Below are 20,903 nucleotides of genomic sequence, written 5' to 3'. Positions count from 1 at the left end.
GTGGACCTTGGTCTGACTCAACATTGCTTTTATTATGTTTAGCAAAACAAAAATCAAGAGGAAATGGAGAGCGATAAACAAAACAACAACTATATAATCTCCACTTTAAATGCTGGAAAAAAAAGGTCATTTCTGCTGTGACGTAATCGGTATCTCACTACGTTCTTTAAAAAAGACGCTGGATCGCCATTTTTTCACTCTGTAAGACCCTCAGCTTCAGCACACTGAAGGTAAAGTAAGCGTTTTGCACTGTCCAGTATGAATAAGGATTTGAAGATGTGTTTTATGTTTATTTTGATTTTCATATCATCATGATTTGATTTTTTTGTCCTTGTAGAGCCCTGATGAAATGATTGTAGGATCATGAAACGGCTTTCCTCGGCTATTTTTGTGAGGACAGATTTGAGTGCCTGCATCCTGCCAAGACGCTTTATGTACTGTCACAGATATTTAAGCTAAGTGATGCTTGCATTTTTTCTAATTAGATTTAGTCATATTAAGCTTTTTTCATTCTAACTGGGGTTTTTTTGCCGATGATTGGAAGGGAGCTAATGAGCTATTTAGGCTCCTCTTCATAGCCCTTGAGAACGCATTGCTCTATGGCTTGAGGCATTTCCCCAGTAAAGGTACATGCATTTTATGAAATTGAATGCTTCATATACCATGTTTAAATTTTCTTGTATCTGTTATAAATCAGTTTCTGGATTGTTACCAGGTTATCTTGCGCCTCATTTTTCCTTGAGACACGCTAACAAGATCACACGCAGAGTACACTTGTTTAGGTCTCCTTCCATAAAATCCTGTCGCTATAAGAAGTTCCTCGAGAGAACCCTCTCATTTCAAGCCGCTAAACTGAGGGCTCCTTTTACGAAGCCGCGGTAGCGGTTTAACACACGTAATAGCGCGTGCTAAACTGCCAGCCGCGCTAGCTGCTACTGCCTCCTCTTGAGCAGGCGGTAGTTTTCTGGCTAGCGCGGGGGTTAGCACGTGATTAAACGTCGCGCACACTGAAGCCGCTAATGCGGCTTCGTAAAAAAAGCCCTGAATTCATGGCTGGGAAAAATCATTCTAGAGGTCTCTTCCTATTTTGATTTTAGAAAATTGCTAAAGACACAACTTTTTGATAGGTTGGTATTTTAACACTGCTATTTTTTAACAAGTTTTTTTATTTCTATTTGATGTATTTTTATCTGTATTACATGCATCAACTTTGACGGTTAGGTTAGTTTAACTGTTAATTAGTTTAGATTCAGTTGATATTTTATTCGTATTATATGCATTTCTTTTGCCTGTTAGCTGGTATTTTATCAGCTTTCTCTTTATTTCTTAATGTATTTTATCCGCATTATATTGTTAACGCATTCCACTCATTATTGTTAAGTTTCTCTTATTCCAATCTGTTGTATTTTATCTGTATTTTATGTACTTGCCCAGTTTGTTGTGAACCGCCTAGAACTTTTTTTGGTATGGCGGTATATAAGAATAAATTATTATTATTATAAATAGAAGGGGTTCAGAAATGACCTTTTTTTCCAGCATTTAAAGTGGAGATTATATGTTTTTATTATGTTTATGCAATGAAACCTTGCCAAACGGTAGCATGGTTTCCACAGAAAGACTGCTAACCAGACTAGTGACAAGCCATCACATTTCTAACTTAACAATGAAAGCTGTTCTAGAGCTTAAAAACAGTGGCTTTGGTACTCTAAATGGGATGGCAAAAAGGTAATTCTGTAAATACTTTTAAGTGAATGCAAATTAACGCTTTTAGTATTTCTCTGAAGATACGTGATAGGCAGCATATGGCCCTGCACTCTGATTCCATATTTCCTCCAACTTCTATATGGACTTGGTTCTGAGAATGAGAAAAGATCGTGAACAGATGCACATTCCTGTTTACATCAACAGAAAATACCATACATACAGGCATTTTTGTTGTTGTTGCTTTCATTCCATTAAAGAATTTTTTTAAACGGGTAGAGGATCTTACTATTTCATGCACATTGCCAGTCAGAGCAGGCGGGCAGACAGGCAGGCGTAGTGGAGAGAGTCACAATGCCAAGTCAGAGACGCAAGGAAGACGTGGAAGAGAATGAGTCATTTACTTCTTAGGAAATCAAACCTGAAGCCTCTAGGCACTGACCCTTAGCAGCAAGGCTACAAACAACTCCGCTCTTTGAAATCCAGAGAACAAGGGCAACTCTAGATTTGTATTATCTTAAACAACAGCTCAAAAACAATTTTCTGTAGAAGAGGTAAAGAGAAACTTTACAAAATAAATTATTTACCTAACTATGTCCGAAGTAAACTGTCTACATGAAAACATTAAAATAAAGACACTTGTTAAAAAAAAAAAAAAATACTTTCTCTGCATTCAAATATATTAATTTTACACAAAAAAACACAAAGAGAACACACAGAAATGCTTCAATGACAATTGTATAAAGCCAGATTCTTCCGTCATGGTAACAGCATGCTTGGCACACTCCTTGCTTTCTCGTTCCCCTGAACGAGGAGCTGATGTGCATCTCTGCGCTCTAGCAAAAGAAAAGGAGCTAAGGTAGTGTTTTCCAATCCTGTCCCGAGGACCCACCAAGCTGCTTGGGTTTTCAAGCCACCCAGAATGAATATGCATGAGAAATTTAAAGCCATTGGAAGCACAGTATATGCTAATTCACCTCTTACAAGTGCACTATTGGGTCGCCAGGACAGGTTTGGGAAGCACTACGCTAAGATTTAGCACTTTGCCCCTGAGCAGTGGATCGAGCTTTGGCACAGAATTCAGAAAGGCCTTTATTCTGAGAAATGCAAAGAGAGGCAAAAATGTATATGAAAGAATCATTCTCTGCAGATCAGGCACGGACATTTCCCCAAATCAGCCTGAGTAACTTTTGGATCCTAAAATACGAGTAAATGTGTAGGTCTCGCTTAGCCATGTATAAGGTTCAGGAAATCTACTGAATTAAAAAGAGCACGCATCTCTAAGCTGCTTTCTGATTGCAACCTTGCAAACAAAACACCTCAGAGAGTTGCAACAGATGTAAAAAATAAAGACATTTCTGAGTTTTGTGCATTTCCAACTACGAGTGAAGTGCAGCCCGTTTGTTTGCATTCTCGCCCATCAGTGAACGAGTGAGGTCTGAGCTACCTCACTGCCAACTGCGCAGTAGTAGCAGCGGTCGATATTACAATGCCACCAAGTACAGAGCATTCTGGGACTGCTAAAGAAAAGCCAGAGCCGGCAATCAAACCAGAAGCCGTTTTGAGGAAGAAATCCCTTTTCAGCTGTCTCTCCTAAGGCTGTTCAAACCCAGGAAAAATACCATATCACCACCAGCTAGTCAACAAGAAATGACCGACGGCGCTAGACATTCCAGATCACAGTAATTCAGTGCAACCCCAAACGTGGCATTTCTACGTCCAGGAAAGCCTTCATTCAACAGCAGGTGGTCATGAGACTGCATTTGAGGATTTAAGGTGTGAATTCCCTGAAAATAAAACTCCTTAGCCCTGGGACTCTCCAGCCATTCCTTACTGACCTCAGCACCCAGATACGTTCTTTAAATCGTAACATGCTCAGTTCATCCACATCAGCAGGTAATCTAATATATACATTATACATATATATATATTTATATATTATTACATACTATGTATAAAATTATTTCAAAGTAATTTGTCTTGATTCGTATTCCTTGGAAAAGCAAAAAAATGTGACTTTAGAAAGGCCCGATTTTAAAGTTCATGCTTCTGTCTCCAGATTGCAAGCTGGGATTCTCCCCATGTTTGTTGAAACCATGATCCACTTTAGAGTATGGCTATTGGGTCTCCTCAGCTGTGCTCGTTATCCTTGCTGGCTTCTGCAAGTCTCTCAGGCCGTCCATGACTGCATGCTCTTTAGCATGTCATCAAAGGCCTCCCTTGAAGGGGCTTCAGCATTCTGGAAAGTGTCCCTGATCCTGCTGTACAGGCTGAAGGATTTCAGCTCCAGCCAGATGAATCCAAAACGATCCTCGTCAAACAGGATAAACACACCTGGTGTCCGCTCAGGACTGGTGAAGCCATGTCCTGCTATGAGCCCTGTTCCGTAAAAACTGGAGGAAGGGAAATACAGACGATTAGTAGTGAAATATAATTTATGATGCATCAATCAGCAAGGCTGCTTATCGTTTAACCTCATAAAAGTGAGGAAACTTATAAGAAAATAGCCTGAATCTTCTGCTAGGAAGATAAAATGATTTAAATGGAAAACCTGCAACACAGAGATGATGTGCAAATTTAAAATAATTTCCAGTGCAATAGACGAGAGACATTCTAGACAAGTGGGTTGTATTCCAATGGCCACATACCATATGCTGAAGCAATCCACTCCGGATTTTTTCTGTGACTCTCCTGTACTTCACTGGGAGCTATACTTATTGTAAAAAGTTTAGCTGTTTCATGATAAATAGTAAATCAAATATGAAATAAACTTGGTTATCTGGAGGTTACTAACTAGTTTTGTCTCTCTGACCATCTGTTTGTGCTGACTTTTTGTTGCTACATATCTGTGAACTGCTCCCTAGGATTTTGACCTAAATTTAACTGTAATGATAGTGAAGAATGATATTAAGGAGTCCTTAAGTTGTTTTGAATTACTGTACAATGTTATGTATGTGTTATTTTTATGTATGTAATCTTGGAAACCACAGGTGGTATATGAAATTTTTAAATAAATAAATAAATAAGCAGGACACTGCCGCTTCCAAAGCCACTATTTACATATGGATTCATAAGGCCATTTCATCAGCCTACATTCTTTCCGGGAAACAATCTCCTGTTTCTGTAAAGGTGCATTCGTGGGATAAAGCTAGAGTGATATCTCTGGAGGAGATTTGCAGGGCAGCAACATGGTCCACTTTGCACACATTCGCTAAATTTTTCTGAGTGGATGTGGCAGCGAGACAGGACTCTGCCTTCAGGTCCTCAGTCTTGAGGGCCGGCACAGTAAGCCCACCCAGGCTCTTTAGAACTGCTTTTATACGTCCCATTTGTCTAGAATGTCTCACCTATTGCACTGGAAAGAGAGATTACGTTCTTACCTTGTTCTTACTTTGTTAATATCTTTTCCAGTAGATGGGCGAGACATTCTAGACTCCCACCCTGTCCTTCCTGCACCTGCCTACTGTTTCATTCTGTTTTTGCTTCTCCAAGTTGCTCTTGGATGCCAGTTGGTCCTTCGAGATTTCAAAGAATTCTGTATATATGTTCATGTGTATGCAGGGGTCTTTCCTGAGCTCCTTTGATGCCTCTGTTGCCTGTTTCAATTTGAGATTACATGTTGAGCAGAACAGTAGTTTAGGGGAATTTTCCTTTTGCTGTTTCTACTTCATGTTGCCTGTGGGAGCTCTCAGTACTTGGATACTAACGGTAGGTGGTGCTATAGCTCCCAGTGAAGTACAGGAGAGTCACAGAAAAAAATCTGGAGTGGATCCCTTCTGCATATGGCACATGGCCCTTGGGATACAACCCACTTGTCTAGAATGTCTCAGCTATCTACTGGAAAAGATTATCAAGGTAAGAACACAATCTCTTTTTATGTGCTTCACTTTGGAGTTAGCCACTAATTTTTATTCCTTTTATTTTATTTTTTGATTTTCAAAAATGCATATCTTTTGGCCAGACAGCTTGTTATTCAAACCCATCCACTTATCTGCTTATGCTAGCTAATCGACTGAAGAAGGCTTTAAACTAGAAGTGATGAGGCAGGGTGATCAAAGCTCCCGGATGAGTATAAGCCCTCAGGTAAGTAAATCACTGAATACCTCTACAAGGATGGGGAAAGGGAGCAATGTCTGCTCGAAGTATGGGAAACAAGATTCTGGATCTAGAAGACGAGTTGGATATAGTGGCGATCATGAAGACATGGTTCACGGAGAACCATGACTGGAATGTAGTTATACCGGGCTATAATTTGTTCAGGAAAGACAGGGTAGGAAGAAAGGGAGGGGGAATAGCGTTATATGTTAAAGATCATATTAAAGCCACACAACTGCAGGATCTGCAGGGCAAGGAAGAGGCACTGTGGATCAATTTGGAAAAAGGGAATGGTGAATATGTTTACATTGGTGTGATACTTCTTCACAGACGGAAGAAGTAGATAGAGATTTAATATTAGACATTCAGAATATATCTATAAAAGGGAACGTCTTGCTAATAGGTGATTTTAACATGCTGGATGTTGATTGGAGTATCCCTATTGCAGGGTCTTCTAGAAGTAGGGAGATTCTGGATTCTCTACAAGGAGAACTGTTCACGCAACATGGGGTCATACTGGACTTAGTGCTTACAAACAGGGATAGTGTTTCTGATGTTACAGTGGGTGATCATCTGGCATCCAGTGATCACTGCATGGTACGGTTTAATATTAAGATGGGCATAGAGAGGGCTGATTCAAAAGCAAAGGTTCTAGACTTTAAAAAAAAATAACTTTGTTTGGAAGGGGGATTACGTAAAGGAATTGTTGTCTGGGTGGGAACGTCTGAAAGGAGTGAAAATGTGGTGGGCAAAACTGAAAGGACGACAAACCTTTTTGTTAGGCAAGTAAAAATAAGAGGAAAAGAAGGCCACTGATTCTCAAAAGTAGTAGCTGAGAAGGTAAGGAATAAGAGGTCAGCTTTCATAAACTACAAAAGATTGCAGAAAGAGGAAGACAGGCAAAAATATCTGTAAAAGTTGAGAGGCTGGTTGTGTAGTCAGGAAAGCAAAGATGCAAAGGGAAGAAAAAATAGCTGACACAGTAAAACAGGGAGACAAGACCTTTTTTTTAGATATATTAGTGACAGGAAGAAGTGCAAAAGTGGCATTGTTAGATTCAAAGGTGAAGGGGAGGAATATGTGGAAGCTGATAAAAGCCGAATTGCTGAACAAATATTTCTCTTCTGTGTTAACGGTTGAAGTGCCGGGAGCGGGACCGCAGAGGACAAATGTGAATAGGGATGGAGGAGTAAGGAGAAATTAGGTTCTTACCTGCTAATTTACTTTCTTTTAGCTTCTCCAGACCAGTAGAGGTTAACTTTACGAATGGGTATATATCTAATCATGACCAGCAGGTGGAGACTGAAAACAAAACTTTGGGACAGTATATCCTAGCCCCTCCTCTCTATTTCCCTCAGTCTGCCGAATAGCCAAGCAGAACCAAGAACTGGAAAACAACAGAGAGAAAAAACAATACTCCAAAAGGAGTAACAAATAACATACCCAAAATGCTGTTGGAAAATGCAGAGGAGAAATTCCCGAAGGAAGAATGTCCCCACAGCTCGCCAGCTAAGCCAGCCGAGCCACAGCCGCTGTTCTTCAATTCTCCCCGGCCCTAGAAAAATACTAGAACCCGCAGAAAAACCAAAAACTGCCCGCGCAACAGCCCCAACAACAACAACAACAGACAGGGTGGGGACCTCTACTGGTCTGGAGAAGCTAAAAGAAAGTAAATTAGCAGGTAAGAACCTAATTTCTCCTTCTTTAGCACTCTCCAGACCAGTAGAGGTTAACTTTACGAATGGGACGTACCAAAGCAGTCCCTCTCACGGGCGGGACCCCCGAAGGGCCGATACCAGTACACGCTCACCGAACACCGCGTCCCGACGCGCCTGCACATCAACCCGATAATGACGAACAAAGGAATGCAAGGAGGACCAAACCGCAGCCTTACAAATATCCACTGGAGGCACGAGCGACGACTCAGCCCAAGAAGCCGCCTGACCCCGAGTGGAATGAGCCTTGAGAAACTCCGGAACAGGCTGCTGTTTCAGAAGATAAGCGGAAGCAATCGTCTCCTTGATCCAGCGCGCAATAGTAGCCTTAGAAGCGCCCGCTCCCCGACGAGGACCCGCCAGGAGGACAAAGAGATGATCGGACTTCCGGAATTCCTGGGTTCGCTGCACATAAGAGCGAAGGACCCGACCGACATCCAACTTGCGCAGCTGCCGTTGCTCAGAAGAGCCCTCCCGACCACCCAAGACCGGGAGAACCACCGATTGATTGACATGAAAAGGAGAAACAACCTTCGGCAGAAAGGAAGGAACAGGCCGCAAGACGACCCGCTCCCTAGAAAACTCCAAGAAGGGCGCCCTACAAGAGAAAGCCTGCAGCTCAGAAACACGCCTAGCCGAAGTAATGGCCACCAAAAAGACCGCCTTCAAAGTAAGGTCCTTCAAAGAACAGTCGTCCAAGGGCTCGAAAGGCGGACGCACCAAAACAGAGAGAACCAGATTAAGATCCCAAGAGGGAACCGAGGGCCGTAGGGGAGGCCTAAGCAACTTGGCCGCCCGCAAAAACCGAATCACATCAGGAAGAGCCGATAAACGCTGACCTGACACCAACCCTCGAAAGGCCGACAGGGCCGCAATATGAACCCGGAGAGAAGACCAAGCCAGGCCTCTATCCAGGCCATCCTGCAAGAACTCCAGAATGTTAGGCAGAGAAGCGCGAAAAGAGGTCACTCCCCGCGCCCGACACCATTCCTCAAAGAGACGCCAAACCCGCACATAAGCCCGAGAGGTAGAAAGCCTCCGGGACCCCAACAGTGTAGAGATCACCTTGTCTGAATATCCCTTCTTGCTAAGGCGACCCCTTTCAAGAGCCACGCCGTAAGACAGAAGGGAGACGGGTCGAACATGGGAATGGGACCCTGCATCAGAAGGTCGTCCGAGAGAGGCAGAGGAAGAGGATCCGCTACCAGGTGCCTCACCAGATCCGCATACCACGGACGGCGAGGCCAATCCGGCGCCACCAGCACCACCAAACCCGGATGGTGAACAATGCGAAGAAGCACTCTGCCCACCAGCGGCCAAGGAGGGAACACATACAACAGCCCCTCCGTTGGCCACTGCTGGACCAGAGCATCCAGACCCTCGGCCAGACCGTCCCTGCGACGACTGAAGAAGCGGGGCACTTTGGCGTTGCCACCCGTGGCCATCAGGTCCATCAGGGGCTGCCCCCAAGCCTGCACTATCAACTGAAACGCCTCGGCGCCGAGACACCACTCTCCTGGATCTAGAAAGTGACGACTGAGGAAGTCTGCCTGAACATTTTCTACTCCGGCTATATGAGAGGCCGAGAGGTCCAGCAGATGGGATTCCGCCCAAACCATGAGCAGAGCCGCCTCCTGCGCCACCTGAGTGCTCTTGGTGCCCCCCTGACGATTGACCTAAGCCACCGCCGTGGCATTGTCCGACAGCACTCTGACCGACTTGCCCAGCAACAGGGAGTGGAAAACCAACAGCGCCAGACGGACCGCTCTGGTCTCCAACACGTTGATCAACCAGGCGGCCTCCTCCGCGGACCAGGTGCCCTGAGCTGAATGACCCAAACACTGAGCCCCCCAACCCAGGAGACTCGCATCCGTCAGGAGCACCGTCCACTGCGGGAGATCCAGACCCACCCCCTGAACTAGGTGAGGGGTCTGGAGCCACCAACGCAGACTGCAGCGCGCCAAGCCTCGCAGGGGGACCGGAACATCCATCCCGTGCCTCTGGGGAGACCACCTCCGGAGCAGAGCATACTGGAGAGGACGCATGTGGGCCCGCGCCCACCTCACCACGTCCAGGGACGCCGCCATCGACCCCAAGACCTGGAGGAAATCTCGCGCCCGAGGACACCGGGACGCCAAAAGCAGGCGAATCTGAGATTGCAATTTGCTCACCCGGCCCTCTGGGAGGAAGACCTTCCCCAAGGAGGTGTCGAACAGCACCCCTAGGTACTCCAGACGCTGAGCCGGGACCAACCGACTCTTGGAAAGGTTGACCACCCAGCCCAGCGACCGGAGAAACTCCACCACCCGAGCAGTAACCCGGGAGCTTTCCTGCAACGACTTTGCCCGAATTAACCAGTCGTCCAGGTAGGGGTGTACCAGGATGCCCTCCGACCGCAAGGCTGCCGCGACGACCACCATCACCTTGGTGAACGTCCGAGGAGCCGTGGCCAGCCCAAAGGGAAGCGCACAGAACTGAAAGTGCCGACCCAAGATCGCAAAGCGCAGGAAACGCTGATGAGAGGCCCGAATGGGAACATGCAAGTAGGCCTCCGTCAGATCGAGAGAAGTGAGAAACTCCCCCGGCTGAACCGCCAGAATGACCGACCGCAGAGTTTCCATACGGAAAGAGGGAATCTTGAGAGCCCTGTTGACCCCTTTCAAATCGAGGATGGGCCGAAAGGTCCCCTCCTTCTTGGGCACCACAAAGTAAATGGAGTACCTGCCCGTGCCCCACTCCGGAGGGGGCACCGGAACAACTGCCCTGAGATCTAGCAAGCGCTGAAGGGTCTGGCGAAAAGCCTGCGTCTTCCCCGGAGTCTGACATGGAGAAGCGAGGAAAAAATCCGGCAGAGAGCGGGCGAACTCCAGGGCATAACCGTCCCGCACCACCTCCAGGACCCACTGATCGGACGTGATCTCGGCCCATTTGGGGAAAAATTCGCGCAGCCGGGCCCCCACCGGAACCAAAGGGGGCGCCGGCAAGGCGTCATTGTGCAGGACGGGAAGCGGGGGAACCGGCGGAGGGATTCCCTGCCCCCCGACGGGCCCCCTGAAAGGGCTGCATGCGCTGGAAGAACCGACCCCGGGAAAATCCCGGAGACTGGAAAGAAGCAGCCCCACGCCCAGGGCGATACTTGCGAAAATCCCGCAAACGCCCCCGGGCCGCACCCCCCCGAGACGCCGGGCGGGCACGGTCCTCCGGCAGACGGGGAACTTTCGAGTCCGACAAAGTCTGAATCAACTTATCCAAGTCCTCTCCAAACAAAAACGACCCCCGAAAGGGAAATTTAGTAAGCTTAGCTTTGGACGCAGCATCCGCCGCCCAAGCGCGCAGCCACAACACACGCCTTGCGGCCACGCCAAAAGCCATAGACTTAGCCGAGATCCGCACCAAGTCATATAGAGCATCTGAGAGGAATGAGGCCGCCATCTCAATCTTCGCTACCTCCTGATCCACCAGAGACCAGTCGTCAGACTCTCGATCCAAGACCCGCTCCGCCCACCGAAACACGGCGCGAGCGACCAGTCCCCCACAAATAGCCGCCTGGACCCCAAAGGCAGAGACCTGAAAATTTTGCTTAAGGATGCTCTCCAATTTGCGCTCCTCAGAGTCCCGCAAGGCAGAACCGCCCTCAACAGGCACGGTATGCCGCTTGGAAATTGCCGAGACCACCGCATCCACGACTGGCGAAGCTAACATAGCCCGATCCCCTTCCGGAATGGGATACAGGCGAGCCATGCTGCGCGCCAGCCGAAACGGCGTCTCCGGCGTTTTCCACTGCTCCAGAATAATATCCCGAATATCCTGATGCATAGGAAAAGAGCGGGAAACGGAACGGATCCCCCGTAACAGGGGGTCCCCCACACGCGGAGTCTCCGGCGGCGCGTCCTCAAAACGCAAAACCGAAGAAACCTGCTGAATAAGGTCAGGCAGCTCATCTTTCTGAAAAAGGCGCACCACGGACGCCTCGTCACTGGAGAACGGGAAATCCGACAACCCGCCGCCAGCTTCCGTCCCCTCCAGAGAGTCCTGGAACTCCTCAGAAGGGTCCAGGTCCTCCTCCAGACCGACCCGTTCCTCCGACCACAAATTCTCGTCCCACGACACCCGCGGACGCTTGGACAAGGGAGGCGGCGGAGGGGACGTCACGCCAGACGAAAGAGGCAAAGCCGCAGGGAGCGCGGAGGAAAACCCACCCCCCGAAACCCCCTGGGCGCAACCGGGACCCCCAGCCGCCTGAAAATAGGCTCTGCATAAAGAAAAGAAAAATTCAGGAGAAAAACCCCCCGAGGGTCCCAAGGGACTCCCTGCCACAGCAGGGGACCCAGCAGAACCTTGCCCCTGCATAGTCAAAACAGGGGGAAGGTCACCTGAGGTGGAAGACAAAATGGAGGGGCCAGACAGAGAAGATGGCGGTTTTCCCGCCAAAAAAGCTCCCTCCATAGCCTGAAGCGGCTGAGAAACCTGAATAGTCTCAGCCGCTAAAGCAGGCAAGCCGGCATCAGCTGTCAAAAAATCAGCTGAGAGGGAATCCTTCGGGGAATCCCTCCGTGGGCGGTTGTGGAAGACCGGGCTTCCCCACTGCTCCAAGCCGACTCGCGAGGCACCATCGGCGGGGAGCTCTGGGCGCCTGCAGCCGCTGCCGACGGAGCTCCACCACCTCACCGACCCAAACCGCCGAGTTCAGGCCGGCCGCGAGTGCCTCGCGGCTGGACTAAATTGTGTCCTACTCCCCCGGAGAAGGGCACAATTGCTCCATACGTGACCTAGCTATAAAAAAGTGCTGGTTACATGAAAAAATACAGTAAAATACAGTTTTCTTAAAGGGAAACAACCCTTCAGACCAGCACTACCTCAGGATTTTTATTTTTATTTTTTTTTTTTACAGAACAGACTCCACAGGCTCTCGAAGCAATATGCCTTGCTTGACTTAGGGGGCAAGGCTTACTGCTGAGGCTCCTCTAAAAAAATGTGGGGAGGTGGAGGAAGTGGGGGGAGGGACCCCGCTCGTGACCCGCCGGGTTTGACACCCCCGAGGTCGGACGAACCCCCAAACAGAGTCCGCCCAAGCTCCGTCCGGCTAAAAACAGGGACAATAAACCCCCTAAACAAATTCCAACAGCCCTACCAAGGGAGATGGGTACAGATCACTCAACACCTGCTGGAGACTGAAAGAAGACTGAGGGAAATAGAGAGGAGGGGCTAGGATATACTGTCCCAAAGTTTTGTTTTCAGTCTCCACCTGCTGGTCATGATTAGATATATACCCATTCGTAAAGTTAACCTCTACTGGTCTGGAGAGTGCTAAAGAATAGACCCTGATCGATTTTCCGAGGGTTGTATTCGTGTGGAGCTAGCTAAAATAAATGTCGACAAAGCAATGGGGCCGGATGGTGCACATTCGAGGGTGCTGAAGTAACTTAGAGAAGTTCTGGTAGCTTCACTGACTGACCTTTTCAATGAATCTCTAGAGTCAGGAGTGGTACTGGAGGACTGGCGAAGGGTGGATGTGGTCCCTCTCCACAAAAGTGGAAGTAAGGAAGAAGTAGGGAATTACAGGCCGGTAAGTCTGACTTCTGTGGTAAGCAAATTAAAGGAAACGCTTTTAAAACAGGGAATGGTGAAATTTCTAGAATCCTGTAGACTACAGGACCGGAGGCAACATGGATTCACTAGAGGTAGGTCTTGTCAGACAAATCTGATCAATTTCTTTGACTGGGTGACCAGAGAATTGCATAGAGGATGTGCACTAGATGTGGTGTATTTAGATTTTAGCAAAGCCTTTGACAGTGTTTCACACTGACGTCTAATAAATAAACTGAGAGTCCATGGGATGGGTCACAAAGTGACGGGCTGGGTCAGGAACTGGTTGAGTGGAAGGCGACAGAGGGTAATGATCAATGGAGATCGCTCTGAGGAAATGGATGATACTGGTGGTGTACCTCAGGGTTCTGTTCTTGGGCCTGTTCTTTTTAGCATTTTTATAAATGATATTGCAGAAGGGTTGTCGGGTAAGATTTGCCTCTTTGCGAATGATACCAAAATCTGTAATAGAGTAATAATAATAATAATAGCAGCTTATATACCACAATACCATGAAGTTTTATGCGGTTTACAAAGATTAAGCAAAGGTACAAATTGATTGACTTTAAGAGGAGAGGAAGAAAGAGGGTTAATAGGACAGGACATGCCGGATGGTGTGAATAACATGAAGAAAGACCTGGCAAAGTTTGAAGAATGGTCTGAAATTTGGCAGCTAAAATTTAATGCTAAGAAATGCAAGGTCATGCATTTGGGCTGCAAAAACCCGAAGGAACGGTACAGTTTAGGGGGTGAAGAACTTATGTGCACAACAGAAGAGCAGGACTTGGGTGTGATTGTATGTGATGATCTTAAAGTGACCAAACAGGTTGAAAAGGTGACGGCGAAAGCTAGAAGGATGCTAGGTTGCGTAGGGAGAGGTATGGCCAGTAGGAAAAAGGAGGTATTGATGCCTCTGTATAAGACTCTGGCGAGACCTTATTTAGAATATTGTGTACAATTCTGGAGGCCGCACCTTCAAAAAGATATAAAAAGGTTGGAGTCGGTCCAGAGGAAGGCTACTAAAATGGTGCATAGTCTTCGTGATAAGTTGTAGAGGGACAGACTTAAAGATCTCAATCTGTATTCTTTGAAAGAAAGGCTTTGAAAGAAAGACACGTTTAAATAACTACATAATGTAAACGTGCATTAGTCGAGTCTCTTTCATTTGAAAGGAAACTCTGCAATGAGAGGGCATAGGATGAAGTTAAGAGGTGATAGGCTCCGGAGTAATCTAAGGAAATACTGTTTTACGGAAAGGGTGGTGGATGCGTGGAACGGTCTCCCGGAAACAGAGACTGTGTCTGAATTCAAGAGGGCCTGGAATAGGCATGTGGGATGTCTCAGAGAAAGAGATAATGGTTATTGTGGATGGGCCGACTAGATGGGCCATTTGGCCTTTATCTGCCATCATGTTTCTATTGATAAGATGCCTTTCACTAACTGTCCCTCCCTTTTAATACACTTCCCTTATCTGGTACCAGAGCGTTGCTGTGATGACATCCTGCAAAGATCCTTTGCACTTCTCTCTCTCTCTCTCATCCCTCATCCTATCATTTATTCTAGGTCACCTTTCCCCATTTCTCTGTCCAGTCTATTTGATTATATGGACACCGCCCAGATGTGTTGAGATAGGCATATACCAAGAATTAAATAAACTTGAAAGCTGACTACAGAAATAACTGTTCTATCTTAAATGGATAATTTATCCATTTAGGACAGTGGTCTCCAACTTTTTTGATATAAAGGGCTGCACTGTCAATATGGGAAAAGTATAAGGGCAACCAAGAGGTTTCAAGCTTACACACAATAATTTTGTTGACCACCCTGACCTATTTGTTCAGTCTGGGTATTAAAAAATGGGAGCCAAAAGCTTCATTGGCTGCCATTGGAATCCAGAGTCTTATTGAAGTTCTCATGTATCTGCTACCAGGCTATCTTACCCCTCATTTTACCCTGAGTTACATTAATAAGAGCTCTCGAAGAGTACACTTGATTGCATATTCCTCAATAAAATCCTGCGATTACAAAAGGTTCCTCGATAGAACCTTTTCTTTTCAGGCAGCCACGCTGAACACACGGCTTGCCAAAATTACGTTAGAAGCTTCCTCTTATCTTGATTTTAGAAAACAGATAAAAACTCAATTATTCAATAGACTAGCAACCTAAAGCACAGATACTTACCGTAACAGGGACCGTAACAGGTTATCCAGGGACAGCAGGCAGATATTCTTAACGCATGGGTGACGTCACCGACGGAGCTCCGGTACGGACACTTTTAACTAGAAAGTTCTAGATGGCCGCACCGCGCATGCGCGAGTGCCTTCCCGCCCAACGGAGGAGAGCGTGGTCCCCAGTTAAGATAAGCCAGCTAAGAAGCCAACCCGGGGAGGTGGGTGGGTCGTAAGAATATCTGCCTGCTGTCCCTGGATAACACCTGTTACGGTAAGTAACTGTGCTTTATCCCAGGACAAGCAGGCAGCATATTCTTAACGCATGGGTGACCTCCAAGCTAACAGAGAGGGAGGAGGGATGGTTGGCCATTAGGAAAATAAATTTTGTAACACAGATTGGCCGAAGTGTCCATCCCGTCTGGAGAAGGCATCCAGACAATAGTGAGTAGTGAACGTGTGAACCGAGGACCAAGTGGCAGCCTTGCAGATTTCCTCGATGGGCGTGGAACGGTGGAAAGCCACAGAAGCAGCCATAGCTCTGACCCTGTGGGCCGTGACAGCACCTTCCAGTGAGAGACCGGCCCGAGCATAACAGAACGCAATGCAGGCAGCAAGCCAGTTAGAAAGCGTCCGTTTAGAAACAGTGTGCCCCAGACGGTTGGGGTCAAAGGACAAAAAGAGTTGAGGTGAAGAGCGGTGAGCCCTGGTACGGTCCAGGTAGTATGCCAAGGCCCGCTTACAGTCTAGCGTGTGTAACGCCTGTTCCCCAGGATGAGCATGGGGTTTAGGGAAAAAGAGAGGCAATACAATGGACTGGTTGAGGTGGAAGTCCGAGACCACCTTGGGAAGGAATTTAGGGTGGGTACGCAGAACCACCTTGTCATGGTGAAAAATAGTAAAAGGTGTGTCGGCCACCAGTGCATGGAGCTCACTAACCCTCCTGGCAGAGGTGATGGCAATGAGGAAAAGCACCTTCCAACTCAGAAATTTGAGTGAAGTAGTGGCAAGAGGCTCAAATGGAGGTTTCATGAGGGCTGATAAAACCACATTCAGGTCCCAGACGACTGGAGGAGGCTTCAGAGGTGGTTTGACATTGAAGAGGCCTCTCATGAACCGGGAAACCTGGGGATGAGCCGTGAGAGGTTTTCCGAGGATAGGCTCATGAAACGCAGTGATGGCACTGAGGTGGACTCTGATTGAGGTAGACTTGAGGCCAGCGTCGGACAGAGAGAGCAAATAGTCCAGTACAGTTTCCACCACCAACGAGGTGGGGTCGTGGTGATGCAGGAGGCACCAAGAGGAGAACCTGGTCCACTTCTGATGGTAACATCGGAGGGTGGCCGGTTTCCTGGAGGCATCCAAAATGCGACTGACAGGCTGAGACAGATTCTCTGTAGAGGTCAACCCGAGAGGAACCAAGCTGTCAGGTGGAGCGATGACAGGTTGGGATGAAGTAGAGACTGATGCTGCTGCGTAAGTAGAGTAGGAAACACAGGAAGAGGAATGGGCTCCCTGGAGCTGAGCTGGAGCAGGAGGGAGAACCAGTGTTGGCGAGGCCACCGAGGAGCGATGAGAATCATGGTGGCTCTGTCCCTGCGGAGTTTGAATAGCGTCCGCAACATTAGAGGCAGTGGAGGAAAGGCATAGAGGAACTGATCCGTCCAGTCGAGCAGGAATGCATCCGGGGTCAGACGATGAGGAGAGTAGAGTCTGGAGCAGAACTGGGGCAGCTGATGATTGTGAGGAGCTGCAAAGAGGTCCACCTAAGGAGTGCCCCAGAGAGCAAAGATGGAGTGGAGTGTGGGAGGATCCAAGGTCCACTCATGAGGTTGAAGGATGCGGCTGAGGTTGTCGGCCAGGGAGTTCTGTTCGCCCTGGATATAGACGGCCTTGAGGAAGAGACTGCGGGCCGTGGCCCAGGTCCAGATGCGGATGGCCTCCTGACAGAGGAGGGGAGATCCGGTGCCACCTTGCTTGTTTATGTAGTACATGGCGATTTGGTTGTCTGTGCACAGGAGAAGAACCTGAGGATAGAGAAGGTGCTGGAAGGCCTTGAGAGCATAGAACATGGCCCTGAATTCCAGGAAGTTGATGTGATGTTGACGCTCCTGAGGGGTCCAGAGTCCCTGGGTGCGAAGATCTCCCATGTGAGCTCCCCATGCATAGGGGGAGGCATCTGTGGTTATGATCATGGAATGAGGGGGTAGATGAAAGAGTAGACCCCTGGAAAGATTTGAGGAGTTCAACCACCATTGAAGAGATTGCTGAAGAGACGATGTCACAGAGATGGGATGAGAAAGAGGATCCGTGGTCTGTGACCATTGGTTGGCTAGAGTCCATTGAGGTGTCCTGAGGTGGAGTCGTGCCAGAGGAAGCACATGGACTGTCGAGGCCATGTGGCCCAGGAGGACCATCATCTGTCGGGCAGGAATGGAGTGATGAAGGAGCACCTGACGACAGAGGTGAAGCAGGGTCCGTTGACGGTCGGAGGGGAAAAACGCCCTCATTAGTGTGGTGTCGAGAACTGCTCCAATGAACTGAAGTCGCTGTGTGGGAAGCAGATGTGACTTGGGGTAGTTGATCTCGAAGCCCAGGAGATGGAGGAAAGAGATGGTGTGTTGAGTGGCTTGTAGCACAAGCGGAGACGTAGGAGCTTTCACCAACCAATCGTCCAAGTATGGGAACACCTGGAGGTTGTGAGACCTGAGGAAGGCCGCCACCACAATAAGGCACTTGGTGAACACCCTGGGCGATGATGCGAGGCCAAAGGGTAGCACTTTGTACTGATAGTGGTGGTGCTGTACCTGAAATCGGAGGTAGCGACGTGAAGTCAGATGGATCGGAATGTGAGTGTAGGCCTCTTTGAGGTCTAGGGAACATAGCCAGTCGTGATGAGAGAGAAGAGGGTAAAGCGTGGCAAGGGAGAGCATCCTGAATTTTTCCTTGACCAGACACTTGTTGAGGTTCCGAAGATTGAGGATGGGACGGAGGTCTCCTGTCTTCTTGGGAACCAGGAAGTAGCGGGAGTAGAATCCCTGACCCCTTTGGTCTGGGGGTACCTCTTCAATGGCATTGAGAAGAAGAAGGGATTGGACCTCCCTCAGGAGGAGGGGGGGTTGAGAGGAGTGAGAAACAGACTCTATGGGAGGATTGTCTGGTGGAAGAGTCTGGAAGTTGAGAGAGTAGCCGTGGCGAATGATGTTGAGGACCCACAGGTCTGATGTAATGACCTCCCAACGGTTGAGGAAGAGTTGAAGGCGGCCTCCTATCGTCTGAGGAAGAGGCAATGATGGCGGGAGACTGGCTATGCCCTGGAGAAAAGAGTCAAAAGGGCTGAGATGGTTTTGACTGTGGGGGAGGCTTGGCAGGTTGGTGAGACTGTAAACGTGCCTGAGTTTGGTGCTGCTGACGAGGCCGGCGAGGCTGTTGCTGCTGAGGCGGGTTGAGAGGTCTGGCCGAGAACCTGCGTTGGTAGGAAGAATGCTGTTTGTAGGGGCGAGCAGGTGGAGTCTTCCTTTTAGGTTTGATTAGGGTATCCCACCTGGTCTCGTGTGCTGAAAGTTTCTGAAAGTAGTTGAGTCCAGGGACTCCCCGAATAGTTCATCACCAAGACAAGGTGCGTTAGCCAGGCGGTCTTGGTGATTAATGTCGAGGTCAGAAACTCTCAGCCAGGCCAAGCGCCTCATGGCAACAGCCATGGCAGATGCTCGAGAGGTCAGCTCAAAATAGTCATAAATGGATCGCACCATAAATTTCCGGAGTTGGAGCAAACTGGAGATTTGTTGTTGAAAAACCGGGATCTTACGCTCAGGGAGGTACTTTTGTAAGGAGGAGAGTTGTTGCACCAAATGCTTCATATAGAAGGAGAAGTGGAAGGTGTAATTATTAGCCCTGTTGGCAAGCATGGAATTCTGATAAAGGCGCTTGCCAAATTTATCCATTGTTCTGCCCTCTCTGCCAGGAGGGGTGGAGGCATAAACACTGGAGCCCTGGGTTTTCTTCAAGGTGGACTCCACTAGAAGGGATTCATGGGGTAGTTGAGGTTTGTCGAACCCCAGGATAGGAATGACCCTGTATAAACTATCCAGTTTTCGAGGGGCACCCGGTACCGTGAGAGGATTTTCCCAGTTTATGTAAAAAGTTTCCCTTAAGATGTCATGGACGGGTAACTTTAAAAATTCTTTGGAAGGTTGTTCGAAGTCCAGGGCGTCCAGGAAAGCCTGGGACTTCTTAGAGTCGGATTCCAAAGGGATCGACAGAGCCACCGACATTTCCCTGAGAAATTTTGTGAATGAGGACTGTTCAGGTTTGGAACTGGTATCGACCATCGATGGTTCCTCGTCCGTTGAGGAAGCCTCATCATCGGTACCGGGTGGGGATTCTTCCCATAAGTCCGGGTACCTGACATCGGTGTGCGCAGGACGGGACGGTGGTGCGGACGGCTCAGTGTGGCGAGTCTTAGAGAGAGATTTGCCAGAGCGCATCAAGACGGTACCGGGGAAGGAAGATTGATGCCAGTCCTGGTCTCGGGGGGACTGGTGTCGGTCTCGATGTCGGGGAGGGTCGGCATCAGAGCGTGTTTGTACTGGAGGATTAAGTGGTTCAGCCGCGAGTACCGGCATGGAGGTGTTCAACGGTGCCGATGGTGTTGACACCGGCGGTATGGTGCGATGCTCGGGCCGGTCTGGTACCGGAAGGAGTGGGGCCAAAATTGCAGGCAACAAGTGTTGGAGTTGTTGTTGCAGTTGCTCTTGCAATTGGCTGTGGAGTATGGCCGCAATGCGGTCGTCCAGAGGGGGCACCGGTACCTCTTTTTTCTTTGTCGGTACCATAGGTGCCGCTCCATGCCCCGGCGATGAGGATGCCGATGACGAGGCACTCACCGAAATCGGGGTGGAGCGTTTGCGGGGTCGGCGTGATGCCGGGAGGACCGGCGTCGCCAGTGTGGCAGGAGGGCACTCAAGGGAAGTGGAAGGCTTCTTACCCGGCTTACCTGGTGCCAGCGACCCCGAGGAAGGATCAGGCGTCGTCGAAGTAGTCGGTGCCGACTTTTGCGGCGCCGTTAACGGCGCGGCCGATTCCATGGCAGATCCGGTACCGAAAATGATATTCTGTTGGATCTGTCTATTTTTCAAAGTACGTTTTTTAAGAGTAGCACAGCAGGTGCAGGTGTCAGCCCGATGCTCTGGACCCAGGCACTGTAGGCACCAATTGTGCGTGTCAGTGAGAGATATCGGGCGTGCACACCGCTGGCACTTCTTAAAGCCCGGCTGAGGGGGCATGAAGGGGAACACGGCCTCCGCAAAATCAAAACCGGAGGCCTGTATGGTGGCAACAGGCCCCGCCGGGGCCGGCCCGAAAAATAAAGAAAAAACAAAGTTTTTTTTTTTTTTTGCAAGTTAGAATGAAAAACGAAATCCGAAGGAAAAGGAACAAAAAAAGGAATAAAATAGCGCGAGTGGGAAGGCAAAAACCGAGATTTCAACAGCCGTTGAAAGCACATGCGTCTTCTTCGCTCCGCGGAAACGAAGAAACTGGGGACCACGCTCTCCTCCGTCGGGCGGGAAGGCACTCGCGCATGCGCGGTGCGGCCATCTAGAACTTTCTAGTTAAAAGTGCCCGTACCGGGGCTCCG

General features: G+C 48.6%; 1 protein-coding gene across 3 annotated transcripts in view; it reads right to left on the bottom strand.

Annotated features, from left to right (window-relative positions):
- Nucleotides 1-571: 571 nt before the first annotated feature.
- Nucleotides 572-20,903, bottom strand: part of FBXO31 (F-box protein 31) — a 102,053-nt gene continuing 81,721 nt past the window's right edge. For all 3 annotated transcript variants that reach the window (XM_033942222.1, XM_033942220.1, XM_033942221.1), the window contains one exon: nucleotides 572-4,094. In XM_033942222.1, the coding sequence (XP_033798113.1) occupies nucleotides 3,872-4,094 (223 nt within the window). In that variant the 3' untranslated portion in view covers nucleotides 572-3,871. The remainder of the gene's footprint in view (nucleotides 4,095-20,903) is intronic.

This window comes from Geotrypetes seraphini, chromosome 4 (genome assembly GCF_902459505.1).
Source record: "Geotrypetes seraphini chromosome 4, aGeoSer1.1, whole genome shotgun sequence".
NCBI classification, from domain to species: domain Eukaryota; kingdom Metazoa; phylum Chordata; class Amphibia; order Gymnophiona; family Dermophiidae; genus Geotrypetes; species Geotrypetes seraphini.
The sequence above is the reverse complement of the archived record's forward strand: the minus strand, read 5'-3'. Positions and strand labels throughout refer to the sequence as shown.